General features: G+C 31.9%; 2 protein-coding genes across 3 annotated transcripts in view; one reads left to right on the forward strand and one right to left on the reverse strand.

Annotated features, from left to right (window-relative positions):
- LOC114327057 (eukaryotic translation initiation factor 3 subunit L) overlaps positions 1 to 6387 on the forward strand; it is a 47912-nt gene extending 41525 nt beyond the window's left edge. For both annotated transcript variants that reach the window (XM_028275556.2, XM_050654235.1), the window contains 2 exons: positions 4482 to 5696; positions 6202 to 6387. In XM_028275556.2, the coding sequence (XP_028131357.1) occupies positions 4482 to 5696; positions 6202 to 6336 (1350 nt within the window). In that variant the 3' untranslated portion in view covers positions 6337 to 6387. The remainder of the gene's footprint in view (positions 1 to 4481; positions 5697 to 6201) is intronic.
- Positions 6388 to 6474: 87 nt separating this feature from the next.
- LOC114327056 (pentatricopeptide repeat-containing protein 1, mitochondrial) lies at positions 6475 to 23021 on the reverse strand. Its single transcript, XM_028275555.2, has 7 exons — positions 22430 to 23021; positions 15714 to 16004; positions 15385 to 15648; positions 10077 to 10498; positions 9890 to 10020; positions 6889 to 7063; positions 6475 to 6740 (listed from the first exon to the last, which is right to left on the reverse strand). Exons 1-7 carry the CDS (start codon positions 22863 to 22865, stop codon positions 6522 to 6524), a joined length of 1938 nt encoding a protein of 645 aa, XP_028131356.2. The 5' UTR covers positions 22866 to 23021; the 3' UTR covers positions 6475 to 6521.
- Positions 23022 to 23032: the final 11 nt, after the last annotated feature.

Raw genomic sequence — 23032 nt, forward strand, 5'->3', positions numbered from 1 at the left:
TGAACGTTTTACTGTTTGACAATTGTTTTGAAAATTATGTAGTTTAAATTTTGTGGAAGAAAATATAAAAATATAACAAAACAGTAAGAAAACAATATATTAGATGAAGATTGGTAGAACTTTTGTTGGTAATCAAATTAAGTATGTAAATCAAAGCATTACATACCTACTAGATAAATAAATCTACGCCAAAAAATCATAATTTAAAAATAAAAATCGAACATAATTTGGGATTTCTCTCTAAAATCCGCATTCTTGAGAAAATAAATGTATGTATTTCAACCTAATCCAAATGTATAATTACAATATGATTATAATAAAAACTAGGTACTTACCAAATTAGAATGAGTTTTCCTTGTCCAAAATAGTCCAAAAGTCCAAAAATATAGGTATATGAAAACTATTTAAAAAGGCAGTATAACTATTAACTAACTTTTGTTTGTTGTTTCTTTTCACACAAATTTTAAAACGCAACAACCATAAATAATCTAACTACAGCTGTGCCACAGCCACCATATTGAATAATTTTTGACATGTCATTTGAACATCCAATCAGAACAAAGTTATAATGCGCATGCGCCCGGTCGCTAGGTTTTCCCATATAAAAATTTACCCTCTATCGCCGGTAAAGAAGTATAACTTCAATAACACCTTTATAATAAAATAATGACAACAATCTCTTCAGGACCTTGAAGGGGTTTGAAAATTGATTTGGTCACTTTTTGAATTTCATAATAATAATTTTTAATCGAGTTATTAAGCCTTGAAAATGGCCATTTTCGCATTTTTCAAATTTTTAATCGCATATAACTCGACAACAGTCAATTTTAGAGAAAAATGACAAGAGACCTATTTTGCTCAGAATGACCCAAATTATCTAAAAAAAATTGTTCGAAACGAAAAAATTATTTTTGTGAATTTAAAAAAAAATGTTTAAACAATTTTTCGACCACGGCACCGCCCGGCACCCTGTGGATATGTTATAAGGACCTGTTTTTTAGGGAGGTTTTTGCAAAAAAATCGAATCGGAATAATTTCGCTAGCGGGGTGACGATACTGCCTGGTCTAAAAAAGAACGCGTATATGAAAACTCTGTAAAACGTTTTGTAGTTTATCAATTATATCGTTGTAAAGCAGATTTTTCTTTTTCAAGTATGTATTAATGTAAGATAAAAGTTGACTAAACATCTGATAACAATAAATGCATAAAATTTGTTATTGAATAAACAGTAAAAATATACTTGAAATAATCAAAATTTCGTAAAAATACGTTCAAAAAGTACATAATTCTGCAATTAATGTTTAGTAAAATGTACAGTAAGAAGATACAGAATCACATTGGTTTCGCTACCTTTGCATTGCTGGTGGTTGTATGATTACAAAAGTGTGAAATGACGCATATGGCACGATTCTGACGATTGTTGAGTATGTACGGGCGGTTGTACATAAGTAATGGGCTCTGAATATTGTACTTCCAAAAGAAAATGTATTGGTAATCAGCAATTTCAAAACTCCCTTATATTATAAAATTTCAAATAAATATGCATTTAAACATTTCTTTCGACCATATCGGATCCACCATTTTGTTTTTTAAAAACATAATACTAGCTTTGTAAAGGCTGTATGACACTAGGCATTTTCTTGTATCATTTCTAATATCGTTTCTGATATGCCAAAAAAATGTATAGTGTCATACACAGATACAAGAAACGATACAAGAATTTGTGCCAGACACAGATTCTTGTACAAGAACTGCGCCAATTTCTGCGCAAAGAGTAAAAACGTATAACCTGCTGGTAAAACATCTAAATGATCTAAATGTCATAATGGCGGTTGAAAATCGGATCTTATGATTTATGTCTTGATGAATTTATTTGTGTTTTTGTAGGTATGTATTATTTATAAATATTTTATTGATACTTAATATATGGACTACCTAGTCCAGTACAGTACTGTTCTACTAATAACCATATGTTTAGGTCCTAGTAAAGCTGAAACTATAATCAACTATAACTTTGGCTTTCATTGGCTTTCAAAATAAAAACACAAATAATCAACCTCAAAGAGTCAACGTTAAAATTCTGGTTAACATTAAAATGTTAAATTTAGAAGTTTTTAAAAGTTTATAAATTTGATAGAATCCTTAAAATCAGCTGTAACTAAAATTACTTTCTAATATCAGAAACGATATTAGAAATGATACCAAGAAAATGCATAGTGTCAATGCATAGTATCATACAGCCTTATTAAGCGATTGTCTAATCTTCGGGCTCAGTGGAGGATGATCTTCAGTTTATTGAAACACCAATAGCACTTAGCAATTTTATTGATATCGACTGACACCAGGGTAGTAGACCCTACAACCCCGAGAGACCGTTTGATGTACTGGTATGTTGCTTGTACGCGAATTATTTGAAGACTCTACATATTGATTCTAGTGATTGAAGTTAAAGGCACTTCTGGCCTGGTTGAAGTGATTCTTGAGAATGATTCTAAAATGTATTATCTCTTGTTGGCAACATGAATTGGGTCATAGCCCACACGACAAAAAGAACAAAGGTTTTTAATTAGTCAGCTAAAATTATGTCCATTGCCAAAATATTGTTTATAAATTGCAACAATTAAACAAATGAAATATCCCGCACATGTTTAAATATGATAACAAATTTGTTCGTGTGATGTACGGGGTGATATAAATATACTGTTCAATATCGGATATTAATTCTGAATATTTGGTATTGGACAGCGATCTTAAACTACCTAATTTGACAAAAAAATTTGCGTTTTTATTGATATTTTCAATTTCTCTCCACCATGTAGGATCCACCATTTTGTTTTTCAAAAAAAAAGTCAGATTCGTAGTCAGCGATGCCAAAAACCCTTAAGTACGAAAGTAATTCTGAAGTATATGAACAATATACGTGTTTAAAGGTTCCTGACCACGTTTTCGGCATTTGGAACCACAGTGCGCTGTATAAAGCTATAGTGGTACCACCATATAAAGAAAGAAACTCAAAGCAGCCTAGAAGTTATCAGCTTTAACAGCCATGTCAAAGATCTGGGAACCATGCGTAAATAACCCAATGATATAAAAAAAATATACAGAGAGAGTCTGTAAAGTGGAATAAATTCAATATCTCAAATACTAATTGTTTTTTTGGAAAATGCTCAGACCCGTCGATTAGTATTTCAAATTGTCCTTTTTGACATTCAATAATAATGTATACAGGGTGTCCCAATTTAGAGATATGACGTCATCGTCGATTTTCTTAAATGGCAACACTGTCATTTTGATAGCTAATTTGATAGGGTTTGTAAAGTTATACATAACTGCAAAATATCAAATTTTTATTCTCTACCATTTACAAGATAATAGAAAATAACAAAGTTATATCTGTAATTTGGAATATATTCCATAATTAAAATACTAACTGTTTTTTTGAAAAATGCTCAGACCCGTCGATTAGTATATCAAATTGTCCTTTTTGACATATAATAATAATGTATACAGGGTGTCCCAATTTAGAGATATGACGTCATCGTTGATTTTCTTAAATGGCAACACTGTCATTTTGATAGCTATTTTGATAGGGTGTGTAAAGTTATACACAACTGCAAAATTTCAAATTTGTATTCTCTACCATTTAGATGATAATAAAAAATAACAAAGTTATGAAAAAGAAGTAATCAACTAATAATTGAATTTAATTATTTCAATAAATTAAGCAAAAACTCATAATGTTGCCCTCAATTATTGTCAATGGGCAACGTTATGAGCATTTGCTTAATTGAAATAAATAAATTCAATTATTATTTGATTACTTCTTGTTCTTCATAACTTTGTTATTTTTTATTATCTTGTAAATGGTAGGGAATAAAATTTTGAAATTTTTCAGATGTGTATAACTTTACACACGCTATCAAAATAGCTATCAAAATGATAGTGTTGCCATTTAAGAAAATCAACGATGACGTCATATGTCTAAATTGGGACACCCTGTATACATTATTATTATATGTCAAAAATGACAATTTGATATACTAATCGACGGGTCTGAGCATTTTTCAAAAAAACAGTTAGTATTTTAATTATTGAATATATTCCAAATTACAGATATAACTTTGTTATTTTCTATTATCTTGTAAATGGTAGAGAATAAAAATTTGATATTTTGCAGTCATGTATAACTTTACAAACCCTATCAAATTAGCTATCAAAATGACAGTGTTGCCATTTAAGAAAATCGACGATGACGTCATATCTCTAAATTGGGACACCCTGTATACATTTTTATTGAATGTCAAAAAGGACAATTTGAAATACTAATCGACGGGTCTGAGCATTTTCCAAAAAAACAATTAGTATTTGAGATATTGAATTTATTCCACTTTACAGACTCTCTCTGTATATTTATAAATTTATCAGTATTACCTAGATATTTACTAATCTTTATAATTATTGTTTTTTTTTTATTTTGCAGGTATTTATGATTTTATATAAAGAACTCTACTTCCGCCACATTTACGCCCGCATCCAAGGAGGTCCGTCTTTAGAACAACGCTTCAATTCCTTCTTCAACTACTGCGACTTGTTCAACTACATTCTCAGCGCTGAAGAACCCGTGCCACTAGAACTACCCGACCTGTGGCTGTGGGAACTCATCGACGAATTCGTCTATCAGTTCCAGTCCTTTGCCCAATACAGAGCTCGTCTACAAAACAAGAAACCTTTGGAATTGGAGACTTTGAACTCTAACAATAAAGTGTGGAATGTGTTGTGCGTCCTCAACGTTTTGCACTCTTTGGTGGACAAGAGTAACATTAAGCAGCAGCTGGAGGTGTATGCTAGTGGTGGTGATCCTGAGTCTGTTTCCGGTGAATTCGGCAGCCATTCTTTATACAAAATGCTGGGGTATTTCTCATTGGTGGGACTTCTAAGACTCCATTCCTTATTAGGAGATTACTATCAAGCTATCAAAGTATTAGAAAATATTGAAGTACACAAGAAGTCGCAATATGCTCACATCCCTGCCTGTCAAATATCAACGTCATACTATGTAGGTTTTGCTTACATGATGATGCGAAGATATTCCGATGCTATCAGAACTTTCTCGTCCATTTTATTGTACATTCAACGAACAAAACAGTTATTTGCCTCTAAAACGTACCAACACGATCAGATTAACAAACAAACTGATCAAATGTATCACTTGTTAGCGATTTGCTTGGTGTTACATCCCCAATGTGTCGATGAATCAATCCAACAAGTCTTGAGAGAAAAAAGCTACCATGAAAAGATGTACAAAATGCAGTACGGCGACTTAACGGAATTCGAGAACAGCTTCGTTTATGCCTGTCCTAAATTTTTGTCCCCTTACCCACCTCCAATCGATTCCGTCTCTGGAGACTACTCAAAGGAGGCTATTCAGCACCAAACTGCCGTGTTTATGGATGAAGTGGCTCAGCAGAAAATGTTGCCGACCATCAGGAGTTACTTGAAGCTATACACTACTTTGCCGCTGAGCAAATTGGCTACGTTTATGGCTCAGAATAGCAGGAATAACGAAGGAAGAGACTTGGATAAGGAGATTGAATCTTTGGTCATACATTTGTTGTGCTTTAAGCATAAGATGAAGAATGTTGTTTGGTCTAAAGGTGCCTCCGGTTTGGAAGGAAAGTTCCAGAGTGGGTCAGAGGTAAGTTAATGTCATATCGTTAACCACATTGCAACTACAAGTATCATTCATTATAAACCAAAGTTTTATGTGGGTTTTTTATTGGATTCGGATCTAGTATTAAAAATTGTGTGAGGGGGTAATAATGAGATCGGAAGTTGACTTGTAAACTATGACAGCTAGAGCAATTTTGATACTTATTTCGTTTCTTAAACTCTAAGGGCCGGTTGTTCGAACGCTAATCAACAATGATCATTATTAAATATTTAATTACTGTCACCAAAACTGTCAATGTCAACTTTGTTTGGGTTGCTGAAAACATAATTAATTACAATTATGAGATTTATTATTAATTATGTTAATAATTATTGTTATATTAATTGATTATAGTCTCAGAATTGTAATTAATTATGTTTTAACAATTGACATTGACAGTAATTAATTATTTGATAATGATCATTGTTGATTAGCGTTCGAACAACCGGCCCTTAATATTGACGCACCTATTGATTAAATTCTTTTTTAGCTTGACTTCTACATAGATAATGACATGATCCATATTGCCGACACCAAGGTAGCGCACAGATATGGAGATTTCTTCATCAGGAAGATCATTAAGTTTGAAGACCTCAACAGGAAACTTCATCAACTGAAATTATAATTTTTTTTCTAAATTACAAGAATACCTTTTGTAATACAGCCTATAAACATTTTTTGGTGTTTTTTTTTTAATTGTCTGTACTTTAATTTTTCAGCGACAGCCACCTTTAATGATCGAAGGAAGCAATAATGTACACAGTTACTATAAAAATTTATTTTACATAATTAACATGTCATAAACTATTTTTAATACCTAACTTTAGTTGATGTTTTAACCTTAAACAAAGATAGTCGTCTCGGCTTAAATCTAGCCGTGTCTTTCGGCTTGTACTTGTGCTCGTTGTCGTTGGTTTCTCTGAACTGTTGCCACGGATGTACATTCTCAGAATCGTCTACTCTAACTTCGTTTAACCATTTTTTGTATTGGATTTTAAACAGAGCTTTATTTTTTATAAAAGATGACGTCTGAAACAGAAAAATTTATCAAGATACATAGGTCAGACAGGTAAATGTTTCAGGAAACGTATACCTGCACATAAAACTAGTTTTTTCAACAAATAATATTTAAAAATGGAATAAAAACACACTGATGAATCCAAAAATGTTACGATACCTTTTCTATGTTTGGGTTATAAAGATTTGCTTTAAATTCTGACAATTTCTCGATAAATTTCTTATTGGGCTGCACGTTTTCTGTCAAACATAAGTCCATGAGGTACATCACGTATTTAATGTTCATGTGATAGCAAGCTTGGCTTAACATAGCACCCAGGATTTCGGTGTTTAAGCTAAAACAATAAAAAAAAATTAAGTGGCTAAGGTGTAAAGTGGTGAAAAAGCAACTAAAAAGCTTTGAAAAGCGAAAAAAAAAACAAATCGAAAAATTGCAGGAAAAATCTAGCAAATTTTCCGATGTAAGTAATAGTCCTATAGATGCTTCGAAAAAGCTTCAAAATTGTTGAAAGCGCTCTACGAAAGTTCCAAAAAACGCCGAGAATGCTTCAAAATCATTCTTAGTTTTGAAAAAGCGTGTAAAAAGTTGTAAAATCGACAAAAACGAGTAGAAATGCATAATAAACGCTTAAACAGCATTATTTTGCCGTTTTGCATTATAAAAGCCGTTGAAAAAGTTTCAAAACCATCTAAGTCGTTGAACAATTTTCAAAGGCGTCAAATGCCTTGGAAAGCAACAAAAGAGCGTCTAATAAGCATTACAAATCTTTTTTCGTTGAAAACACTTGGGGAAAAAGCTTCAAAAGATCAAACATTTGTCGATAATGCTTAAAAATCCGTTAATAACTTTGAAAGAACGCCAAAAACGAGTAGAAAAGCTCATAAAACGCGGCAAAATAGTCGTCAACATCGAAAAATTTCAAGCGTAACAAAAGACTTGCAGAATCTAGATGGCAATAAAACGTTTGACAGGTTTACATTGATAACAGTCGAAAAAACTACAAAATCGTTGAAAATGCGTCAAGAGCGTCGAATAAGTCTTGTTGAAAACCCAAAGAAACTGTTAGAAAATCGTAGGAAAAATTATTGACAAACTTTTTCTTTGAGTACCCTTTGAAAAACATTCTAGATAATTGAAAAAAAAGTTCCTATAGCCTTGGAACATGTCAAATAGGTACGTATAAAAAACTTCGCAACTCCGAGAAAGCTTCAATAGTGTCAAAAACATCGCAGCGAAAACATTTGGGAGCTCCTTTGAAATTTTTGAACGATTATAAAAAACATCAACTACCTTGGAAATCAACTATTTATATGGGAAATAAGCCATATAAGAAATATGGCCTCATAGATCAGAATTGTTGGATACATTCCTGAATATTATAAACGATCAAGAAGAGACAATAAAATTTACAATGGAAAAGGAATACAATAACACCCTGCCTTTCCTCGATGTTTTAGTCTCAAAGAAAGATACTGGATGAGACTCAAGTGTATAGAAAACCAACACACACCAACAGATATCTCAATTACAAATCGAATCACAACATCCACGTTAAAAAGGGAATCATTAAATCCTTATTATGATAGAGCCAAAATTACTTGTTCTAACGAAAATTCATTGTTAGAAGAAAAACAATTGTTAACATCTGTTTTATTAAAAAATGATTATCCCATATCGTTTATAAATATAAGGAATTGTCAAGATTGGATCGAATGGAACAGAACAACTTAGAACGGGATCCTACAACTTTCACAAGAAATAATACGAGGAAAATATCAATACCATATATAAAAGGACTATCCGAGAAACTTAAAACAATAGGAAATAAATTCAACATTAAACGTTAGAATAAGTGAACATCAATCTTATATTAAAAATAGAGAATTTAATAGATCTCAAATATGTCAACACGCATGGGATAATGAACATAGAGTTCAGTGGAGAGATTCGAGTATAGTCCGGAAAGAATCAGATAGTAAAAAGAGAAAAATCGAAGAAGCGGCTCTAATTATGCTAAATGAAACCAATTGTGTCGCAAATTCCTCGGTAGAATGCAGTAGGATGTGGTTACCCATACTGAACGAGGAAGTCAATAGAAAGAAAATACCACGATTAGTAAGTCAATAACATATCGAGTTAGTACATATTTTATATTTTAGTATTACTTATTGTATATCTATGTATTATTAATATTATTTATAATTTAAACATATTAAAGTCAGAATTTGGTATTAGTTTCTTGAGAGTAAATTAAATGTAAGACCAAATACTTACGATGACGGGATAGTATCATGAGGTTTTTTCCAGGTTTTCCCTCGTGATTTACTATGGAATCTCTAACGCGAGAATTTTACTGTCATCGTTGCATTTGGTTGTCTTTTTAAAGGCAGATCACATGTTATGATTTTTTGTGGCGGATATTCTTGAGTTGGGGTTGATTTCATGTAATCGTATCTTTCAATAAAGTCGTCCCAGGAATGCAACTCATAAATATTGGCAATATCATTTTAAAGTCTTCTATTTTAAAATGTATATGTCTGAATTGCCAATACAAATGAGTCAGATTAAATAAATTATTAGAAGAATATTTTACTTAGCAACAACATTTTTGTTTAATTTAGTAGTATTTTGTATTTTGACAACGACACCCGATTTGGGCGTCGAAACGTTAATAAAATTATTTTTTTCAATTTAATTGTGGCTTATTTACCATATAAATAGTTAATCATAAAAATGCCACAGGGAAATAGCTTCAGAACAACACTTAGAAATCAACGAAAGAGCATCATCGAAAATATTTTCCCTTGAAAAACCCTTAGTAAAGCGCCGAAAAAGCTTAAAATGGACAACAAAGCTACAAAATCATAGAAAATACTTCAGAAGCGTCAAAAGTGTTGGGAAAAACGAAGACTTATTAAAAAAGCACCGGAAAAAGTTTTGAGACGCTCTTGTACCTTGAGTACCCTTTGAAAAAGCTTTCAGATAATTAAAAAAGCTTCTGTAGCGTTAGAAAAGTGTCAAAGGCGCCAAAAAGCTTTGAAATCATTGAAACATTTTCAATAGTGTCAAAAGCATTCGAAAAACATCAACATCATTGTAGCGGTTCAATCAAGTGGCTTGGGTACGACCTTTATTTCTCAGCAAAACAACAAAAACTTACGTATAACACCCTTCTTTCATTTCAGTTATGAGTTGTACACAGTCTTCCTCAGTTGTGCAACCTAACGCCAAAACTCCATATGTAATCAAGTCTGGTCTGTAACCGTTTTTCTTTATCAACTTCAAAACGTCCTAAAAATCAATTCTGTGAGTCTTGTATATGAAATAAATGTCATTTACTGTCATACCTTTGCCGCATTACTATCAGATCTCATATTCCTCTTCTTTATCAACATATTGAAAAAATCTAGATCCGGCTTGACATAAAACTTCTTCATCGAACTCAAAAGTTCTTGCTCGGCGGCCACAGTATCTGGAATGCAGTCTAACAATTGAGTAAATGTCTTAATATCTGGAGAACATCCTCGAATTTTGATTTCTTCTAGGAATCCTCTACATCCGCCTAACAGCAAAAGACGATGTTCGGGTTCTTTCACTTCGGTGAGACTGATTATATTGCCCATATGGGGAATTTTTGCTAAAAGGTTCGGTCTGGAGTCCACAATATCGACTAGATGATTTTGAACTTGAAGTGTTTGGTGGTTTTCATTGGAGTTTGTAGATTCTGTTGTTTGTATTTCATAAGGTGGTGGTGGTATTCTTGAGTTTCCTGAAACACAATATCAACAAAATTAAGTAAGCAATATAAACTTTCCAAAACAATTACTATTTACAAGTACTTGGGCATGAAGATAACTCAAGATGGAATACTGAATGCTGCTATAAAAGACAGAAACATACAAGGTGGAAAAGTCATATCCATGAGGAACGGCATTCTGTGGGACCAAACAATATCTGAAGTGAATAAACAGCTTGACCGTTATGCGCAACGGACGGCGTTATGCATAACTCGACCAAGCGCCATTTCTTTAAAATCGAGATAACAGCGGATTCTGGTGATACATAGGTGATAACTATCTTGGAAAAAATCCCTGTTATTGTCACGTTAACGGTTACTAAGAAAAACAAAATTAAACCAAGCGACATTCTGTCTATTAAGGGTGTTTAGTTTTGCATAACAAGACTATATCCATAACGGCCATTCTTAGTTTCGCAATAGTAGACTAAGCGTCTTTGGTCTGGTATAATAATAATATCGTATGGCATTTTTGCCGGGGAGATCCTTTCGGATAGTTCCAGCGCCAATTACATCTTTAACCCTGTTTCAAGTAACTAGTGTCGATGTACACTAGCCCAGGGGGACCGACGGCTTAACGTACTCTCCGAGGCACGGTGAGACGGCTCGTGTCATTATTGGAAATGAAAATGGTTTGTCTTTGGCAGGGATCGAACCCACGTCTACTGGCGTATGAGGCCAGCGTTTATGCCGTTACCCACGGCCGCTCAACGGCTTTGGTCTGGTTATGCTAAACTAAGCGTTTGGCCAGAATAACATTTTTGTACCCCTTAATGTACACATTAATTTTGAAGTTTCGGTCAAAAAATGATCGAATTTTTTTAAAGTGAAAATGTTGTGTTTATGTATAATTAAATTGAAAAATACAAATAATCTATATAAAATCTATATATAAGGCATAAAATAGTTCTAAGAATAAAAAAACACGATTCACTTCAGACTGCTTCAAATACCCTAACGCTTTGTATAAAAACAAAATACTGGAAACTCTACAAAATTAATTCGTATAGATTGTCAATGGTTCCGACTGCAAGTTATTAAAACATAAATCTCATTTTACAGTGTCTTAACACTGGCTGAGCAATAAAAAAAGAATGTGTGTGTACTTTGTACGCACGTAAGAAGTTATACTTCTATTATATGATTTAAACGAAATTAATATACTTTTTATTTACATATATTTTATTTAAATATTAAACTAATTTATACTTACTACTTCTCAAACATTTTTATTAAAACAGTTCCAAAAATTAAAATAATAAAAGAATAAAACACACACAAACACATTAAAAATGCCACAAATGATTTCTGAACATTAATTGTCGGAAATTTTTTTAACTAAATATATACGTATTTTCTGAAAATAAAATTATATAATAAATATACTTACAATCATAAAATGTATAAAAAAAATAAAAAAATAAAAGTTTCCATTGGGGTTCGAACCAGCTTATCAGCGCGGTTGGTATTGGGGTTCATTCGCCTTAAACGCTTCGCCACGGAGACAATGTGTCATTATGTGCGAAGATCGACTACGGATTAAACTTTTGACATTTTTGAATTAAATCAAATTATTTTGATTTTGAATTGAAATGATTTAAAATTGAAACAATACAACAAAACAGAGTAAGAAAACAATATATTAGGTGAATATTGATAGAAATTTTGATGGTAATCAAATTATGTAAATAAAAGTATTACATACTATGTATTTTGGTAGGTTCAAATAGGTAGGTACCTATGATACATTTACAATTATTACGTACCTGTTGCTTTTAAAAACTATTTAAAAGTCACTACAATTATAAACTTTTTTGTTTCTGTCCTCACAACAATAAAACTAATATATTATACAACATTTGTTTACCTTCATATTGAACAATTATTTATTATTGACAGATCATTTCAACACCATACTGTCGGTGTAATATAAATTCACCCTCAATCTCAATCGCGCCTAAAGAAGTATAACTTCAAAAAGGTATTCTTTTTCTCATGATCATCTTTCAGTGCGTCACAGTTTTTCGATTTCTTTCTAACGCATTAAATTGTATGTGACAGAAAAAAGGCACGTCCGTGATTACAGACATTTACAATATTTATTCTAGTTATTCTAGTTGTCGATAGATAGCGCCATAATAAAAAAAATAATTTTTTTTAATTAGATAATAATATTACAAATATAATCTGTATAATTTATAAGACTATACAAATCAAAGAAAATACCATTTTATAAATGCAAGAAACACATTTGATTTGTTTTTATTCCAAATTGAAAATAAAATGTGACAACTGTCAGATTTAACTAAAATGTCATGTTAGAATAAATGTCATAAATGTGTATTATCACGGACTTACCCTTTTTCCTATCATTTGTTACGCACTGAAAAATGCTCATGAAAAGGACAATATCTATGTACCGCTGTTTAGTACACTAACGCTTCGAATAACAACAGATTTTTAACAAAATTCAATTTATGAAATGTCAATGGTCACTACTGCAAGTTAATAGATAATTAAATATCATTTTACAATGACAACACAGTCTTGGCAATAAAAAAAGGTATAGATGTAAAATTAGAAGAAAAAATGTAGAAAATATTTCCCCCTATTTAGATATTTATACGCTTTTATACAAATACCAACTTCACGAGTGCTTGAAAAATTTTGAAAGATTAAAATTTAATGGTCGCTCGTGTCAGAGACGTACATTAAGGGGTTAATGTGCAAGCAAGTATTGCATTGTGTATGCAAATAAAAGTATGAAAAAAGAAGAAGAAGAAGAAGAAGATACATAATGGAAAATGTGGTGAGCAACTTGGACAGTCCATAGCGGCCAGCTTTTGAACTGAGTAGAGAGCTGTAGAAGAGTTTGCTATGGAACTCTAAGGACCTCATTGCCTTCCTTATGTATGAACAGAAAAAAAAAAAAAAAAGTTGTGACTGGCTAAATGACACCCAAGTCAATGCCATAAAAAAACAAAAAAAAAAAAAAAAAAAAAACTGTATTGTTATTTGTTATTGTATATTATTCGTTATTAAACTTCTAAATTGAGGAATTATCTTCAAATATGAGCAGGTTTCAGTCAAGAACAGAAAAAACTCTGTAGACTCCCAATTTTTTATTGATATAATTTTAACTGCATTGGAATTAACGCTATTGAATGGTAAAATAAATTTCGAGCAATAAAATGCAAAAAATATATTTAATGATAATTGAATTGATTATGTTGTAGCAATACACGTTTAACATATAAATTTAAAAAATACTAGTTTATTTATTTAGTGATTACAAGAGGCATATCGCAATATTTTGTTTTGTATTAATAGACCAAATGACATAAATGGTAGTTGGTCTAGTAACGTATAACAGCTAAACTTCCTAAAATATATTTAAAGGATAAGTAGACCAAGCAACATTTTATTTTTTTTTTCTAGAATATGGTAGGAGCGATTATATTGAAACTTTGCAACCAAAAAGAGCTATAGGTGATCATTCTTCTGTTAAAATTTTGTGCAAATATGTATGTTAATAAATGCATTTTTAAGAAACGAAAAACTTTGAAGCCATTTATCTCAAAACTATTTTTGAAGTTATACAGTCGAACCCGCTTATTGGAATAGCCTTCGTGCCAATCAAAAGTAGTCCTATAACCGGGATATTCCAATAACCGATCACTGGTTGCTAGTAGAAACGTTTCTGGACATCAAATTTCTATTCCTTAAACCGGGATATTCCTTTAAAAGGTATTCTAATAAGCGGGTTTGACTGTACTTCTTTACGATCGAGGGTGAAATTTTATAATGCCGGGCGCATGCGCACACAGACAGTATGTAGTTCGTTGCTAATCTTTCAAGATATGTATGTATCAGCGCTGTCAGCGCAAATAAGTCATTAAAATGATATATTAGTGTTTTTAGTAAATGTATTATTTATTATAATTTTTGTGTCTTTGGATTTGTCTTCCTCGGGAATAAGATATTTTATAATAATAGTAAGTATATTTAAAGTATTTTTGTAGACTTCACTTGGTCTAATAAATTTGTCAGTATATATGAGAAATCTTGTAACCTGTCAAAGCAAAGGCAGTTTAGCTCAGTGGTAGCGCGTTCGACCGGAGATCGAGAGGTCCCAATTTCAAATCTCGGACAATTCATATTTTTTTTTTTAATTTTTGGTGTCGTTTTAATAAAAAAATTTTAAAAGTGGTAGGTAGGAAAGTTAGTTTAATATTTAAATTAAATTACAAATAACCTGTTAAGTATATTTATTTCTTTGAAATTATATAAAAGAAGTATAACTTCTTACGTGCGTACAAAGTACACACACATTCTTTTTTTTTGTCGCTTGGTCAAGTTATGCATAACACCGTCCATGTACAATACTATACTTAAAAGTGTAATCACATATGACAGTGAAGTTTGGCTAATGAAACAAAGAACAGAGAAAATGTTACTAGAAACAGAAATGGACTTCTGGAGAAGAGCAGCAGGCAAATCAAAAAGAGTTTGGATATTAAATGAAAGAATACGAGAAATGATGAAGTCACGCATTCAATAATTGATAACATAAAAAGAAAACGACTAATATGGTATGGCCATGTACAGAGAATGCCAGATGACAGGATCCCTAAAAACGGATTTTGACGTGGACACCACAAGGGAAAAGGGAAAGGAAGTCTGAGAAAAAGCTAGAGGGAGGTATGTAATTGAAAAAGAACTAGAGGAAAGAGAAATCCCTCCAGGTCTATGATTAAACAGAGAAGAATGGCGGTTAGGGTTCAGTAGGCTTCAGAGAATGCAGTAAACCAATAGTAGTAGTAGTACAATTACTATAAATATGGAACAATCTTTCTTACCTTCTTCCAGCTGCTTAATATTTGGCACTTCAATCATTTTTCGATCCTTGCAAATAGTATCAATGACATCTTTTGTTGTTTCCACATCTCCCATATTACAATCTCGAACACAACGCAACAACAAATTAAAAGTATAAATACTAGGTTTAATATGTTTATCGACTAGTTTCCTCCAAACAAGCAAGGCGTGTCTGAATCCAGCTTCTTTATCGCTGATACAGGATTGCAAAAGAAAGTTTATGGTCTCGTCTCTAATACGAATTTCTGAAAATAATAGAAAGGGTTCAAATTAAGGTGAAATACTAACGTTTTAATTTGTTTTAAATTACTTTTTGACCTCATTTCATCTACCAAAGAAAAGGCCATAGGAAGGTCTCCACATCTCCCAAAAGCTTTAATCATAACATTGTAGTTGGTATCGTTGGGTTGGTAGCCTTTTTCTATCATGATTTCTCTTAAATGTGTAGCTCGTTTCAGTCCGTCTGTCAAAGGCCATGGACTGTTTGCACATGCATTAAATAGAGCTGTATAGCTTCCAGGTGTGATTTTTAATCCACGTTTTTTCATGTCATTGTATAACATGAAAGCTTTCTTTGTATATCCAACTCGTCCACAGGCACCTAAAATATGTACGACGATATTAGTTACAGCACATTACAAACCTGAGTTGGTTGTCATAATGAAATCACTTTGGGTTTTCGTACTGAAAGATGGTTTACAGGTGCAATATTGGTCATAAAGCAAATTACTGAGAAATCACTAGACCATAATAATATACCAGCATTTCTATGTCTGATTGACTTAAAGAAAGCATTTGACAGAGTAAGACTCAAAGATGTAATCCATCTTCTGTGTAGTATAGAAGTGTTACGCAGATGACACAATATTCATAGCTCAAGATAGTCTGCAAAGATTAGTCCACAGATTTAACATAAGAGCAAAAGAATTCAATATGACAATTTCATCTCAGAAAACTAAAACAATAGTAATCAGTAAAGAACCAATCAGTTGATGTAAAAGTGAAATTGAACAAGTAATGGAAATAAAATACCTTGGAATTACACTGTCCAGCCACAGAGAAAGAAGTGAAATATCAAGTACAAAAAGCAAATAGACTGACAGGATACCTTAATAACACTATATGGCGAAACTGACATATCGAGGGGTTCGAGCGAAAATCTGATAAATACCAAAATTATGAAATCCAGTATTTTTATTTCTGCTGTAGTAAAAACACGTCTCCTACCACTGGTAAATGTTATTATTTGTTATTAACATTTTTAAGCACAATAACTAATAAAAACCGAACATGGTAAAAACCGTTAACTCATATTTTTAAATAACACCAACCCGATATATAACTTTACTGATAAAAATACTTTGTTGTAAACATATTTATCATATGAGAATCCGGTAAAATCATTTATCTTCTTTTTCCTGTGTAAAGGTACTAATTTTATTAAAAATATTTCTAAGTTAAAAACTGATAATTAATTTTATCAGAGATGAAGATTACAAAATTATTCATATTGACAAAATTCAGCACACTTTTTTCCTGCCAAAAAACCCAGTAAAAGATGGCATAAATTGACAATTGAATGTTACGAAAACAAAAAAAGTGGTTAGAATGGGGCTCATATTTATAATGAAAAACAAACTCAGAGCTTCCAAGGTAAAACAGCAAATCAATTATAGTAAATTTAAATTTAAGTGTACTGAAAAGTTGTCTGAAGACTATTAAAACTGTAGAAATTACTGGAGTGTAGTAGTCATAGTCTAGTCTAGAAAATTTTTTATTTTGTACAATATAACTGTCAAACTAATAATTAGGACTAGACTTGTCTCTAAAACTTCCCAAAAAAAGGAACAAACATTTAGTAAGAAATGTTTCTTTCCACTAGCTTACCATGAATGAATTCCAGTGTGTCAAAAGTTTTTTAAAAAACGCTATGTATATTCTCAGATGATATAATAAATGCTGTAACTAACAGTGATTCTACTGGATGATATTCTAAAGAAGATAATAGAGGACAGCGGTAACCAGTTAATAAAAATATCAGAAGATATTGGTTTGAATTAAAAAAAAAATTCCTACTCTACGCCCTAAAAGGCTAAAACAAATTTCATCCCAAAAAGCAACCATAGACTTACCAACTCCGGGCAATTTACCAAAGTTATATAAAATTGTTTAATCTGTTTATTAATGATATAGTTAAAAGCTTTCACCATGGTGTGGTACTCCTATTTGCTGATGATTTAAAGGTATTTTCTGTAATAAGGTCAAGTGATGATGCTGAAAAATTACAAGACGACTTGACTAAACTTCAAAGTCGGTGCATCAATAATGGTATGGAAATGAATACAAGTAAGTGTCATGTCATGCGTTTTTATTGAACTAATAACCCTTTACTATATGATTACAGCATTAATACATCTGTTCTTTCATCACAAACTGTAATCAAAGATCTTGGAATATGGCTAGATACCTCACTAACTTTTCATGAGCACTTTAAAACCTTCATTAACAAATCTTTGAGGCTTCTTGGATATATCAAAATGAGTTACTTCTGATTTTACGTCCATCCAACCATTAAAGCAGTGGTTCCCAAAGTGGTCCAGGTGGACCCCCAGGGGTCCACGAGGGACTCAACGAGGGTCTACGTTGGTGTGAAATAAAAATGGGGGTGCACAAGTTGTAATTGGGGGTCCACGAACACTTTATAGTGATTTGGTATTTATTTAAACAAATTTGCATTTTTTTATCGTAAAATATCAATGGGAAAAAATAATGTTTTAATAGTAGGGACTTAAAAATAGCATTAAAATATATTATAACAAGTTATTTTGATTAAAAAGTTTATTTTTAGATTATATAACAAGTTTTTGATGAAATTTAGGTGTAGAAAACTTTAAAATGCCGTTTTTTTACATTCTCCTCCATTCCCAAAATACATGTCTTTCGATTTGACTGAAAATTTGCCCACAGATAACCAAAACACAGGACTTTAAATGTTAAAAGTATTTGTATAGTTTTACAACACAACAGAAATACGTGAAATAATTAAAGTGTCAAAATATAGGCGGCTACTGTAATTAGGTACAATTAACCCGGAAAATATCGGCCCTATGAAAATAGTGGTTAAAAAAATTGTAGTAATTATTGTAAAGACGATTTATTTGGAACAATTTCAATTTCTACCATTTTTGTCGAAAAGTTGAAAATGGAGGAGATATTGAACAAAAACCGCTGCTCTCAAACCAATCAGGTCTTATGATCGTGCCTTTACCGCATACGTACTACCTGAAATATTGATTTTAGCAAAAAATGAAAAAAATTAAAATTGTATAAAATTTAGTTCTTTCCACTTTTGTATAAGTATTTTTTGTTCTAAAACTAATAATAAACGAGATAATTCAATAATTCTGCTCTAACTGTCACTATTTTCGCCCCATAACTCGGAAAATATCGACGGCACAAAAAATTTATAATAAAAGAAATTATTGAAACCATATTTTTAACAATTTCAGTCAAAACAGAATAGAATCTTGCTGGGGTAGCTCTACATGCAAGATCAAATGCTAACCCGACTGGACTATATAATTTTGACTCAGATATTATTGCATGTAACTTTTCTTATATTGTAAAACTACACAAATTCTTTTAACCACTTAAAGTCCTGTGTTTTGGCTATCTGTGGGCAAATTATTAGCCAAATAGAAGAACATGTATTTTGGGAATGGGGGTAAATGTAAAAACAGTATTTTAATGTTTTCTACACTAAAATTTGATCAAAAACATCTTAAATCAAAAAACTTATTATAATGCCTAATAATCACATTTTTGAGTCCCTTCTATTAAAACATTATTTGTTCGATTGATACTTTACGATAAAAAATGTAAATTTTTTTAAATAAATTCCAAATCACTCCGCCACTGCCATTATGAGTAGAATTCTATTTTGCTGCAAATTGCTTGCATATGCAATTCTACTGATTGTGATTACACAATCCTGTGCTTATAATGTGCAGGTCCTGTGCTTGTTACGTACAGCATGTTTTGATGAAGATATTCAGACATACGTTCAACATTTAAATGCGCTGCATGATGACTTCAAAAACAGATTTGAAGATATTTTGATGATGGAAATACCACCACGGGTCATAAATCCATTTGATGAAACGGAAGTGGCGGATGTGGTATTACAAGAGGAACTACTAGAGCTCAGCACCAATGAAGAGCTGAAGGTGCAATTGAAAAAAGGCTATCAAACATTTTGGCTGCAGGCAGAAATACCTGAAAAATATTCTGGGCTTTGGGAAATTGCGAGAAAACTTTTCATAGCGTTTCCTTCGTCATACCTTGTCGAAAAAAGGTTTAGTGTAGTTACAAACCTATTGACAAAAAAAAAGGAACACCAACAAAAGGAATCCTAACAAAACTAAAGCGAAATATTGATAATTTGCTGTCAATCCATCAAGTACATCCCTCCCATTAAAATTATTGGGATTTTTTTTATTGTTGATTTGCATATTTAAAGTTACGTAACGTTATTAGTGTTTTATTTTAATTCTTTTAAGTCTGTTATCATTATCATTTTAATAAATAGATCGTAAGAAAATATACCTACATTTTTTCTTTATTTTTATCACTCCGAATTTAGCACTATTTTCGAAGACAGAGAACAGGAGTTAGCGATGTAATTTCCCGAATTGCCACCCTGAAATGCAACTGGGTCCGACACGTCGCCCGAATCAGTGATGCGAGGTGGATGAAGAGATTACTTGAGTGGAGGCCGAGATTAGAAGAAAAAGTAGAGGAAGACCACCTACTCATTGGATTGACGATCTCAAGAAAATGTCAAGAAATTGGATGCAAAGTGCTCAAAATAGAGCACAATGGACAAAAATGAGGGAGGCCTATGTCCAGCAGTGGACGCAAAGAGCTGGGTGATGATGAATGATGATGATTTTAGGGTTGGAGCTCACCCGCTACGGCAATTTCCATCGTTATATCTTCACATTTGGGATGAGTTTTGGGAATATGGTAAAAATGTAGCAGCAGGGGGTCCACCGAAACCAGTAAATTTTTAAAGGGGTCTACGAGAAAAAATAGTTTGGGAACCTCTGCATTAAAGATTCTATATTGTTCGTTGGTTAGATCTCATCTGGAATATTGCTCTTCGGTGTGGTCTCCCTATTATCAGTTGTATATTGATAAAATTGAGAATGTGCAATTGATATTTTACAGATGCTAAATATTAATACATTAAAAAGCCGTCGATTACATCACAACTTAATTCTATTATTTAAGCTGGTTAACTCATAAATTGACTGCCCAGATATGCTAGCCAAAATTAATTTCGCAGTTCCCAACCGCCAGACAAGACAATTGATTTCATTTTCTGTACCAATGCATAGAACAAATTATGCTCATTATTCGTTCTTATCTCGAAGCCAAAGAATTGCAAATCAATTTCAGGAACTCGACTTTTCCTACAGCTTAAATAGATTCAAGGCCGTATTGTCAAATATCACTTGACGACGGTTATTATCACATGTAGGTACCTACTTTTTATGTTTATTATTTATATATTTGTCTGTATACTTTCATGTTTAATTGTCTTGTAATTTTTAGCTTATAAATGTTTTATTTTGTTTTAAACCTTTAACATGTTAATTGTATTTTTTTTTTAAATTATCATACTTGTTTAAATATTGTACTTATTTTGTAAAATGGGTTCGCCCGTAAATAAATAAATAAAAAGTACCTTTCCAATAAGTGAAGCAAAGAAAACGGATTTGATAAAGATGTGCCAAGAAAATATTTTCCAGAAGAGGTGCATGCTTGAATGACAAATTTAAAAACTGGTAATTATATCGTAGATCAAATTCCAGATGTAATGATGTGAGAAGAATCAGAAGAAGACACATTTTACCTTTTAATTTTCTAAAAAGAATGCAGACTACTTAATTTATTTTTGTTAAAAAAAAAATCAAAATAAAAACCAATAAAATCAAATAGTATACTCATTCAATGAGGTAAAACCCGATAAATATGTTTTATTTTTTTTGTAAATGCGTTTTTATAAATTAAACTTCAAATAAATTATTCTAACTGAATATTAAATTCTCTGCTATTTGGCTATACCAAATATTTGATAAAACTTCCTATGACGATTTTAAATCTTCTTCAAACTTCCTAAAATCATTAATCGCGATTATCTCTAAACAATGGTTTTGTTAGTTATCGGATTTTTGCTCGAACCTCTCTAGATATATTAACACTGAGACGAAGTGAAGAATTTATAAAGCCAGTGTAAGACAAATAATGACATATGCATCAGAATTAAGACCCGATACTACAGCCACCACACAAAGACTACTGGAAACAGCAGAGATGAGAGTACTGAGAAGAATTACAGGAAATACATTGAGTTATCTAAAGATAAGTGAAGACATTAAAAGAAAATGTAACATACAGTTTATAAACTAATGGACAATAAATAGAAAAAAAGAATGGAATAAGCACAATGGGTGAAATGGAAATGGCAAGAGATAAATCACCAATCAGTAGAAGTACTGGCTGAGTGCTCAAAAGTATGGTGACAACCGTACATAGAGGTATAAATCTGCCAATTGACAAGCAGAATGGACCGTGATAGTGTGACGTCAAAACGTCAAAATTTTTCCAAACACGCTGTGTCTAGGGTATATGCTAACGTGTACGCAAATAAAAAAGTTAGGTAGAATGGGTAGAATTAAAGGTCATAACAAATATTTTTCTATCAAACAAACACTAAACATATCAAAATAGCGTGTATCAAAATATACAGTCACTGCCCACGCTAAATAGTCACTAGCTTGATGAAGTTTAACTTCTTTATTTGCGTACATTTTAATGTGTACCTAGACACAATGTGTTTGGAAAACTTTTTTTGACGTCACGACTATCGCGGTCTATTGCTTAAAAAGAGGAAGAAGCTTATTACAAACTTTAAGATGGCTAAAGTGTATCTTATGAAGAAATAAAAGCTTTAAAATATACCTAGCAGTAAGTTGTATATATAACTTTCAGGTTTCACTCTATCCTCCTTCAACATGCGAACCTCTACAACATCTATGGCCTCTTTAATCTTCCTCTTCCTTATTAGATCCTTAATTATATCTGCATACTGTTTGGTACTTAGCTTTTGAGACCTTAAAGGCTTTTCCGTAAAATACTTATCTTCTTTGACATCGTCTTCCACTAAAGGATCTTCTTCTTGCTGCGTTCCAAACGTATCAGGATCTGATTTTAATTTTACTAAAAAGTTATGGTCACTGCTAGAAGGTTTATTTTTTGTTAATTCTGATTTTTCTGGATGTTTATAAAGGGAAGTTGTTTGTAATTGAAAGCTGGTTGTATGTACGACAGTTGTTTTTATGGTATTTTCTAGTAACTGTAGCTGTCTGATACATCTTAGTATAGGAGTTCTAAACATTTTAAATAAAAAAACACCATGTGAAGAAAATTTAAAAAATATTTTGAAGTAAAATATAACCTATCATGACAGTTTCTTCTTTTCTGTCTTGTTTCTATGTTTCCCACCCAATTATACATTTAGGCAACTAACATTACAATGTTCAAAGAGTTTTCTGAAACCTTTGC

This window comes from Diabrotica virgifera, chromosome 6 (genome assembly GCF_917563875.1).
Source record: "Diabrotica virgifera virgifera chromosome 6, PGI_DIABVI_V3a".
In the NCBI taxonomy this organism is placed as follows: domain Eukaryota; kingdom Metazoa; phylum Arthropoda; class Insecta; order Coleoptera; family Chrysomelidae; genus Diabrotica; species Diabrotica virgifera.

What these genes read in the sequence shown, in the direction of transcription:
- LOC114327056 (XM_028275555.2), bottom strand. Translation starts at nt 22,865, where the DNA reads ATGTTTAGAACTCCTATACTAAGATGTATCAGACAGCTACAGTTACTA. An exon ending in AGATGAAATGAGGTCAAAAA is followed by an intron (nt 15,649 to 15,713) that starts GTAATTTAAAAC and finishes TATTATTTTCAG; the next exon opens with AAATTCGTATTAGAGACGAG. An exon ending in TATTAAGCAGCTGGAAGAAG is followed by an intron (nt 10,499 to 15,384) that starts GTAAGAAAGATT and finishes ATTGTGTTTCAG; the next exon opens with GAAACTCAAGAATACCACCA.